The 10,712-nt window shown below is 56.3% G+C and overlaps 2 protein-coding genes across 2 annotated transcripts; both read right to left on the bottom strand.

Moving 5' to 3' along the window:
- Positions 1–2,711: 2,711 nt before the first annotated feature.
- On the bottom strand, positions 2,712–4,180 carry PG986_006594 (uncharacterized protein; the record flags this gene model as incomplete). The annotated part of the gene is made up of 5 exons (XM_066842816.1): positions 2,712–2,820; positions 2,883–2,905; positions 3,139–3,312; positions 3,546–3,719; positions 3,953–4,180. The coding sequence occupies 5 exons, from the start codon at positions 4,178–4,180 to the stop codon at positions 2,712–2,714; spliced, it is 708 nt and encodes a 235-aa protein (XP_066702678.1).
- Positions 4,181–5,544: 1,364 nt separating this feature from the next.
- On the bottom strand, positions 5,545–9,783 carry PG986_006593 (uncharacterized protein; the record flags this gene model as incomplete). The annotated part of the gene is made up of 1 exon (XM_066842815.1): positions 5,545–9,783. One exon carries the CDS (start codon positions 9,781–9,783, stop codon positions 5,545–5,547), a length of 4,239 nt encoding a protein of 1,412 aa, XP_066702677.1.
- Between the last annotated feature and the right edge of the window lie 929 nt (positions 9,784–10,712).

Raw genomic sequence — 10,712 nt, 5'->3', positions numbered from 1 at the left:
CCTAACCCTAACCCTAACCCTAACCCTAACCCTAACCCTAACCCTAACCCTAACCCTAACCCTAACCCTAACCCTAACCCTAACCCTAACCCTAACCTAACCCTAACCCCTAACCTTATCGTTGTCGTTGTCGTTATTATTAATTGTCTCCGACGGACCAGCTTCGCAAAACCGACGGGTTTTACTATTTTATAAAACCTATTTCGTTTCCGACGGGCCAGCTTCGCAAACCGACGGGTTGTCGTCGTCGTTATTATCGTCTCCAACGGGCCAGCTTCGCAAACCAACGGGTTGTCGTTGTCGTTATTATTAATTGTCTCCGACGGACCAGCTTCGCAAAACCGACGGGTCCCACCACCCTATATAAAATATTTCGTCTCCGACGGGCCAGCTCCGCAAACCGACGGGTTGTCGTTGTCGTTATTATTAATTGTCTCCGACGGACCAGCTTCGCAAAACCGACGGGTCCCACCACCCTATATAAAATATTTCGTCTCCGACGGGCCAGCTCCGCAAACCGACGGGTTGTCGTTGTCGTTATTATTAATTGTCTCCGACGGACCAGCTTCGCAAAACCGACGGGTCCCACCACCCTATATAAAATATTTCGTCTCCGACGGGCCAGCTCCGCAAACCGACGGGTTGTCGTCGTCGTTATTATCGTCTCCAACGGGCCAGCTTCGCAAACCAACGGGTTGTCGTCGTTATCATTATCGCCTCTAACGGGTTAGCTTCGCAAAACCAACGGGTTTTACTACTTTATAAAAACTATTCTATTTCCGACGGGCCAGCTTCGTAAACTAACGGGTTATCGTTGTCGTTATTATTAATTGTCTCCGACGGACCAGCTTCGCAAAACCGACGGGTCCCACCACCCTATATAAAATATTTCGTCTCCGACGGGCCAGCTCCGCAAACCGACGGGTTGTCGTCGTCGTTATTATCGTCTCCAACGGGCCAGCTTCGCAAACCAACGGGTTGTCGTCGTTATTATCCTTTCCGACGGGCCAGCTCCGCAAATTGCAGGGCCCCCACCACCCTATAAAACTACCCTAAGTAGGGCGGGGCCGCGACCGGCCAATCCGGCCGCGCTGTCCTACGTGAAGCCGTCCTACGGGAACGGGCCCGTGCGCGACGCGAACCCTACGCCAACCGGGCGGAATAGGGCCTAGGGAGTCACCGGGCTCTCCTCCTTCATTTAGAGCAACACTCCTCTCATCACCACGCATCTCCGTCTTCCTACCGTATACAGGACCTTGCGCTCGAATCGCATCGTGAACCTGTACACAGCTCTCCTGCCGAGGTAGCCTAGGTAAAGTTACAACTACCTTCGCCTTTTACATAAGCTTTATCCAATAGACTTTAAGCTTAATGGAGCCTTCGCCAAAATAATTTCATGTACCACACAAACTCATAAACTTCGGTAGGGAACTGTCGTAGCCCTCAATCCGCTTTTTACGCAATTGGCACCACGATCACCACGCCTTTTCTATCCTATTTAATACTCTACTCGCAATACCCACTGCGTTTTACATTGTTAAGAGGTAAGTTAGTTCTTATAGTTCGTTTCTATCGCCACTACCACCACGGCCAGGACCACCACGGCCAGGACCACCACGGCTAGGACCACCACGGCCAGGACTACTACGGCCACCTTAACATTTATATATCACCACACTTAGGTACCTGGATTGTAGGAATGTAATGCTGACCGAGTTTTAGATGTATTATTTAGTTTCGCAACTTTAGCCGACGTTTATTTTCTATTTATAGCTAGGATTACCACCACTAGGACCACCACGGCTAATATTAACGAGCTTACAGCCCGAGTCCGTGGAACAGACAACTCCGGACAGAATAACACCACTTATGTTTATTTAAGAATTAAATTAACACAATTAAGACCACCATAACATACTTAAACTACTATATAGCTACCCTATAGCTACACTAAAGCGATTAAGACCACCACGGCTAGGGCTATTAATCCGCTCCTTACGCAATTAGCACCACGATCACCACGCCTTTTCTGTCCTATTTAATACTCCACTCGCAATACCCATTGCGTTTTATATTATTGAGAGGTAAGTTAGTTCTCATGGTTCGTTTCCACCACCAGGACTACCACTACCAGGACCACTATAAAATACTAGAGCTACCCTGTAGCTACCCTGTAGCTACCCTGGAGCAACTAAAACAACCACGGCCAAGGCCACTACGGCCAAGGCCACCACGGCCAGGACCACCACGGCCAGGACTACAAAAAGGTCAACATCCACGAGCTTACAACACGAGTCCGCGGAACAGACAACTCCGGACAGAATGACACCACTCATATTTGTCTAAGAATTAAATTAACACAATTAGGACCACTATAAAATACTAAAGCTACTTTGTAGCTACCCTGTAGCTACCCTAGAGCAACTAAAACCACCACGGCCAAGACTACCACCACCAGGACCACCACCACCACGATCACCACGCCCTTTCTATCCCATTCGATACTCCACTCGTAACACCCACTGCGTTTTACATTATTGAGAGGTAAGTTAGTTCTTATAGTTCGTTTTTATCGCCACTTCTTCCCATTACCACTAATGCCCGTCTATCTACTATCCACCTTAACATCCACATATCACCACACTTAGGTACCTGGATTACAAGAATGCAATGCTAACCGAGTTTTAGATATATTATTTAGTTTCGTAACTTTAGCCGACGTTTATTCTCCATTTACAGCCAGGACCACCACGGCCAGGACCACCACGGCCAGGACCACCACGGCCAGGGCCACCAAGGCCAGGACCACCAGCACCAGGACTACAAAAAGGCCAACATTAACGAGCTTACAGCCCGAGTCCGTGGAACAGACAACTCCGGACAGAATGACACCACTCATGTTTGTCTAAGAATTAAATTAACACAATTAAGACCACCATAAAAAACTAAAGCTACCCTGTAATTACCCTGTAACTACCCTGTAACTACTTTGAAATCTCCCGCACGCCGCACTACCCTTCTTTTACCGGTAAAGAGAACAAGAGTTACTCGAGTCACGAACGTCGAACGGAGCAACTCCTTTAATGTTCGCTTCCCTCATGGGATATTTGGACATAGTCGAGCTTTTTATATAGCTACCTTAAAATAATTAGGGCCACCACGGCTAAGACTACCACGGCCAGGACTACCACGACTAGGACCACCACGACCAGGACCACCACGACCAGGACCACCACGGCCAACATTAACGAGCTTACAGCCCGAGTCCGTGGAACAGACAACTCCGGACAGAATGACACCACTCATGTTTGTCTAAGAATTAAATTAACACAATTAAGACCACCATAAAAAACTAAAGCTACCCTGTAATTACCCTGTAACTACCCTGTAACTACTTTGAAATCTCCCGCACGCCGCACTACCCTTCTTTTACCGGTAAAGAGAACAAGAGTTACTCGAGTCACGAACGTCGAACGGAGCAACTCCTTTAATGTTCGCTTCCCTCATGGGATATTTGGACATAGTCGAGCTTTTTATATAGCTACCTTAAAATAATTAGGGCCACCACGGCTAAGACTACCACGGCCAGGACTACCACGACTAGGACCACCACGACCAGGACCACCACGACCAGGACCACCACGGCCAACATTAACGAGCTTACAGCCCGAGTCCGTGGAACAGACAACTCCGGACAGAATGACACCACTCATGTTTGTCTAAGAATTAAATTAACACAATTAAGACCACCATAAAAAACTAAAGCTACCCTGTAATTACCCTGTAACTACCCTGTAACTACTTTGAAATCTCCCGCACGCCGCACTACCCTTCTTTTACCGGTAAAGAGAACAAGAGTTACTCGAGTCACGAACGTCGAACGGAGCAACTCCTTTAATGCTCGCTTCCCTCATAGGATATCTAGACATAGTCGAGCTTCTTATATAGTTACCCTAAAATAATTAGGGCCACCACGGCCAAAACCACCACGGCCAGGACTACCACGACTAGGACTACCACGACTAAGACCACCACCACCAGGACCACCACCACCAAGACCACCACCACCAGGACCACCACCACCAGGACCACCACGGCCGAGACCACCACGGCCAACATCAACGAGCTTACAGCCCGAGTCCGTGGAACAGACAACTCCGGACAGAATGACACCACTCATGTTTATCTAAAAATGAAATTAACACAATTAGGACCACCATAAAATATTAAAGCTACCTTGTAGCTACCCTTTAGTTACCCTGTAGCTACCCTAGAGCAACTAAAACCACCACCACCAGGACCACCAGGACTAACACCACCAGGACCACCAGGACCAGGACCACCAGGACCAGGACCACCATCACCACCAGGACCAGGACCGCAAAAAGGCCAACATCAACAACATGAAAGCCGTAGATTTCACTCTCGACAACGAGTTAACAAAGTCGATACGAGAAGAATACATCGAACCGGGCTAAGATAAAAAAGAAACTCAACTAGAACCATTAAGAATAAGACCACCATAAAAGATTTAAGCTACCCTGTAGCTACCCTGTACCTACCCTGGAACAACCAGGACCACCACGGCCAGGACCACCGCGCCGTTTTAAACCCAAAGGCCGACTCAAACCCGTATTCCAAGATCCATCGTTAGAAAGGATATCGCCCTCGAGCGAACGTTAAACGGAGCAACGGCATAAAAATCGTAGATTTTATATAACTAGGACTACTAGGACCAGGACTACTATAAAATATCAGAGCTACCCTATAGCTACCCTAGAGCTACCTTGGAACAATTAGGACCACCACCACCAGGACCACCACCACCAGGACCACCACGGCCGAGACCACGACGGCTAACATCAACGAGCTTATAGCCCGAGTCCGTGGAACAGACAACTCCGGACAGAATGACACCACTTATGTTTATCTAAGAATTAAATTAACACAATTAGGACCACCATAAAATACTAAAGCTACCTTATAGCTACCCTGTAGCTACCCTGTACCTACCTTGGAGCTACCCTGTACCTACCCTGGAACAACCAGGACCAGGACCACCAGGACCACCAGGACCACCACGGCTAGGACCAGGATTAAGACCGCAAAAAAGCTAACATCAACGACATAAAAGCTCTAGATTTCGCTCTCAACAACGAGTACACAAGGTTAATACGAAAGCAATTCATCGAACCGGGCTAAGAAAAAAAATAAAACTCGAAAAATAAAGGCTAAAAACACGACAATATAATCGCTCGCCACGTCGCGAAAGCGTTCGTAGCAACTACCCCGTCTACCCGCCGCGTTCGGCAAAGCCACCCGGTATACGCTTCGTCGCTCGCGTCTATATCGAACGCTTCTCGTACCAGCCTCTGTAGCGACTGGCTCGTCCCGACGAGCATCGCTACCGGGAGCACCGTGTCGATCCACGGACACCCGCCCCCGGCCACCCCTTCGCCCTCCGCTCCTGTACACCACGCCTGCGGTAGCCCACAGCGGTAACAGCAGCTATACTCGCCGAATCGCAGCTTCTCTCGCCACGCGCTATACGCGGCCGCCGGGATCGTACGGCACGACGTAAATGCGTGCGAGATTTTTTTTAAGCTCGGCCGGCCGTCCTCGTTGTTGCCACTTTATAAAACAGACCGGGCATTTCCCTCCCCGTACCTCGTCTAGCCAACGTTGTAATACCCGGTCGGCCTCGTACTTCTGCCGGTACCACCGCTGGAGCCGGCCCTCACTTAGACTTAGGCCCGGGCCCTGACCCGGACCCTGTCCTTGACGTTCGCAACGGTCGCACGCGTCTCCTCGAACCCCCGCGCAGTCTAGGCCCTGCCCGTCGAGAAACGTCCCCAGCCCTACCCGCCGGCAGTCAACGCTCTGTACGAACCACGTCATCGCCTGCCGGTTGAGCTGCTCGACGTCGCTGCTCTGCGGGGCTTGCCACGCCGCCCGCCCGTCCCAAACGACGACCGAATCGACCGTCTCGCCCTCCCGCCGCCCGCCCCGGCCCGTTTGCTGCGCGAAGTCGACTAGCCCGTACGGTAGCCCCGCGTGTACCACCGCCACGATCCCCTGGACGTCGACCCCCGTCCCTAGCCCTGTCGTAGCCGCGATCCAGTGGTTGTCGGCCTTCCTTTGTATCCACGCCTCGAGCCGCGCCTGCCGCGTTGCCTCGTCCACGCCGCTGTGGTAAAACGCGCAGCCGACCTTGTCCGCTAACGCCTCACACGCTTGCTGGGTTCGGCAGTATATCACCCCCTTTTCGTCGTCCCGCCAGCGGCGCTGTAGCCGGATCACGGTACGTACTACCTCGTCCTCGACCGCCGTCGGGCCCGGCGTAACCGTCGTAACGCGGTATCGGATGTTCCGCTTCGTCGTCGGCGCCCGTACGATCGCGGCCTCCTCAGCTAGCATCGCCTGCCGGAACGCGCGTTCGAGCCGCACCGGCAGCGTCGCCGTGAGCAGCACCACGGGGCAGTCGAACCGGTGGAGCTCCCGGAGCTCTTCGAGCCGCGGCCGGTACGCGGCGTCCATCAGCACGGTATGGCACTCGTCGACGAAAATACGCCGAAGCAGCCGCCTCGCGCGTAAGCTGTCCGCGTACGCGAGAAACTCGCTGCTCGTCGCGACGTCGGCGCTTACGACGACGAGCCGCGCGACCCGGGCTTGTTCGTCGCGCCCTTCGACCTCGGCCGGCTGCCAATGTAAGCAGTCTAGCCCGGCGTCCGTTGCGCGCCGCACGAGGTCGTTAATCAGCGCGGTAAACGGGACGACGACGAGACTTACCCCCGCGTGCATAGCGGGTACCGCCGGCAACAAAAATAGTACGCTCTTGCCCGCACCGGTAGGGAGCACAACGATTAACACGGCGTTTCCTTTTAGCGCTAGCACCCGACGAGCCGCGTCTTCCTGCTCCGCCGACCGCCAACGCGCCCCGTTGCCTAGTAGCGTTTTAAGCGCGCCGTCGGCTTTTTGTTGCCGCCGTTCGGCCGCGGGGTCGGGCGTAGGTTCGGACCGCTTCGCCGCCGGCGTCGTGGCCGTAATAGGATCTTCGTCCGCTTGCTCGTGCGTGCTGCGACGTCGCTTTTTCGGGGCTTCCTCGCCGTGGCCGCCGTGAGAATCGACGCCGTTCTTGCCGTGAAAATCGACGCCGTTATTGCCGTGTTCGAGGTAGCGGTGCCAGAGCCGGCTGATTTCGCGGAAGTTCGCTACCATCTGCGGCTGGAGCTGGTTCGGGAACCGGACGTCGACGGCGTAGTGCTGCCGCGCTACCGCGCTGCCGTGCGTGGCCTGCAGATCCCATACCGATTCGAACCGCGCCCCTTTGCGTGCCTCCCCCGTGGCCGCGTCCTCGACCGTCGCCCCGTCGCCGCCCCGGTCGTCGTCGCCGGCGAGATCGACCTCGAGCTGCCGCACGACGAGCCCGCGGACCGTCCGCCCCAGCTCGATCGCCACGTGCCGGTAATCGGCCACCGACAGCTCGACCCCCACGTGCTGGCCCGTCACGCGCACGAGCTGCTTGCTGAGCTCGGCCGTCTGCCACGCCCCCACCCGCCCGTCCCTCCAGAGTAGCGGGGCGAGCGCCGGCGCCGCCCCCTGCACGCCGGGTTGCGTCTCCACGAACCGCTCGAACGGGAGCAGCCAGACGACGTACGCGACCATCATCTTGCCGAGGCGCGCCGGCAGAAACCGCGCCACCTTCCGGCCGATGCCCCGGATCGCCTTGTTCTTATCGCGGTCCGTCACGAGCATAACTTCCCCGTCGAGTACGAAGACGTTCCGGAGCAGCTGCTGCGTATCGCCGTGCCGCAGCGTCATGATCTCCGGGCCGCGGCCGGGCTGTCCGCCCCAAACGTGCGTGTTCACGAGGTGGGCGCGCCGGAAGGCCTGGAGCCGGCCGAGCCACTCCCGTACCGGTCCGTTCCGCCACCGCCGTCGCTTGCCGTCCCACAACGCCGCGCGCGCGAGCTCGGCCAGCCGCGCGTGGCCCGGCCGCAGCCAGCGGTTCGCCTCGTGCGTCGCAAACGACCGGCCGGCCCCTTCGAACATCACGGTATCGACGACGCGTGCGAGATCCAGCGAGGCCGCCAGCGCGCCCCAGCCGCCGAAGCAAAGCTCGCCCAACAGCGCCTCGGCCTCGTCGACGACGGCGCACGCCCCCTGCCGGAACGCCCCGAGCCGGATCCGCTGGCCGAAGTAGTACAAGATCTCCTTCTCCGGCCCCGTTTCCCACCGCACCGCCGACGTCCCGCCCTCCTGCCGGCGGAACCCTTTCCCGTACGCCATCCAGCGCACGATCGTGCTGACCGGCGTGTGCGAGCCGTCCGCGAGCCACGCCCGGTGCTCCTGCTTAAAGTGCTCGACGGCGTCGACGTCAACCGCCTCGGCGTCGTCCGGCTGGCCTTCGAACGCCGCCTCGAGCAGCAACACCCGCCCGCACCAGAGCAGCCCCGCGAGCTGGTTCGTGTAGTTCTTCGCCGCCCGCCACGCCCGCCGCTCGACGTCGATCCCGAGTACGGCGGCGAAGTGCAGCAGCGGGCTCTCGAAAATCCGGCCCCCGAGTTTCTGCTGAAGCGAGTAAACGCAGAACTGGAAAACGGCGCGGCCCAACAGCCCCCGCGCGTCCCGGCCTTCGCCGTCGGCGGCGTCGTCTTCCTCCTCCTTCTCCTCTTCCTCCTCGAGCGCGTCGACGACGTCGGCCAACGCGTCCCACTGCCGGTCCGCGAATCGGACCCCCCGCTGCGCCTCCGCCTCTTGGCGCCCGAGCCCGTGCGCCCGCACGCAGTAGCAGAGATAACGCTGCCAGTACCCCCGGTACCGGGTCATCGTGTCGGCGTGTTCCTTCGCGCGGAACGGCCGGCCCGCCGGCTTGCTCGGGTCGATGCTCTCGAGCCAGCGAAGCGTCTCGTGCGGGACCCACGCCACCCGCTCGAGCGACCGCGCCACCTCGCCGTCGAACGCGCCCGCGAGCCGCGCCAGCCGCGCCTGCTCCGCCCGCGCGCCGCGGTCGCGTAGTTTCGCCCGAACCGCCCGCGAAACCGGGCCAGCGCTCGCCTCGTACAGCGCCACGAGGTCCTTCCCGGCTAGGTGCCGCGCCCAGCCCATCTCGCGCACCCAGACCGAGTCGCCGTCGAGTCCCGCGGGCGCTTCGGCGACACGGCGTTGCGCCGCTTCCTCGGCGGCTAGCTGCGTGCTGTACGCCGCGAGCATTTGCTCCCAGCCGTCGCCCGGTTCGCCGCTGCCTTCGCCGTCCTGTTTCTCTTCGTCGTCGTCGTCGTTATCGTCGTCGTCGTCGTCGTCGTCGGCGGCGACAATCCAATACCGCGCGTGCCGCCCCGGCGTATACGACTGCAGCGTGACCCGCGTCCAGCCGGGACTCGTACGCCCGTCCGCCGCGTCGGCGTGCGGCGCCTTTCGGGCGTGGTGCCGCATGTTGTTGTAGTTTACCGTCCGGTACGCGCACCCATCCCGCGCGCACGCGTAGCCGGCGAGCCGCGCGAGCCCTTCGACCGCCGCGCCCCCGTCCGCTGGGAGCGCGACCGTCGCGGGATCGCGCGCGCCGCCCTCGACCGACCCGCATCGCGCCAGCACCCGCTGGAGCCGCGCGCCCGTGAACCGGTGCCGGTTGCGGAAGTGCGCCGCCGCCGCGCCCACGCCCACGCCGCACAAGAGGCAGAGCACGACCCCTCGGGGCCGGTCGAAGGCGACCGCCGCCTGCGCGCCGTCGTCGTCGTCGTCGTCGTCGTCGTCGTTACTGTTGTCTCCATTCGGGGTCGCCATGTCGTTTTTTTTTTTTTTTTTTTTCTGGCTTTGTTCTTGTTGTCGTTGTTTTGTTTTTGTTTTTTGTTTTTTTTTTCTTTCCCAATGAACCAAGCCGAAGAAAAAGAACCACACCAGCTCGACCACGCCGCCCCAACCCCAACCCCACGTGGGCCCCCCGGGGCGTGCGCGCGCGCCAATCGACGCGCGCCGTCCTACGTGAAGCCGTCCTACGGGAACGGGCCCGTGCGCGACGCTTACCCTACGCCAAATGGGCATACGTTCACGAAGAACGGCCGGTGGAATAGGGCCTAGGTTTAAGCTCGCCGCCGCCTTCGTTTCGTATAACGCTTACTATTCGCGCCGTAACGTTTTATATAATCGTATAAAAACTTAACCTCGCTACGTCGCTTATTAATAATACCCCGTAAACGTATCGTAAATATAAACCGGCTACGGCGTTATAATACGTATTATATATAACGTTAATATTAATAAAATCCTATATTTATATACTTTATCGCCGGGGGAATTAATAAACGAAACTACTTAATGTTATAACTAAATAAATATATAATTATATATAAATAACGTTAAAAATATATACCGATAAAATCGAGGCGTAATATACGTAAACGCGGTTTGTTCTTATTACGCCGAGCCCGTATATAACCGCGTTAAAATCGGCGTTTAATACTTGTAACGCTTAATCGCCGCCTATCGTTTTACGCTATTTATATAGCCGCTTTTAAAAATAATTTTTTACGTTATCGAGTAATTTTTAATAATATAACGCTACGACGCGCTATAAACTTACCGCGAACGTTTAATATAATAACCGCTTCGCTTAGCCGGCCTCGCCCTTAATTAACGCGGTAATAACTTCTCGATATTATTATCGCCGCGTATAATATAACGCCGTTTAAAACGCTATTAAATTACGCGGCGCC

The sequence above is a fragment of the Apiospora aurea genome (genome assembly GCF_038362705.1).
Source record: "Apiospora aurea strain CBS 24483 chromosome Unknown utg000004l_segment0_segment0, whole genome shotgun sequence".
Lineage (NCBI taxonomy): Eukaryota > Fungi > Ascomycota > Sordariomycetes > Amphisphaeriales > Apiosporaceae > Apiospora > Apiospora aurea.
The sequence above is the reverse complement of the archived record's forward strand: the minus strand, read 5'-3'. Positions and strand labels throughout refer to the sequence as shown.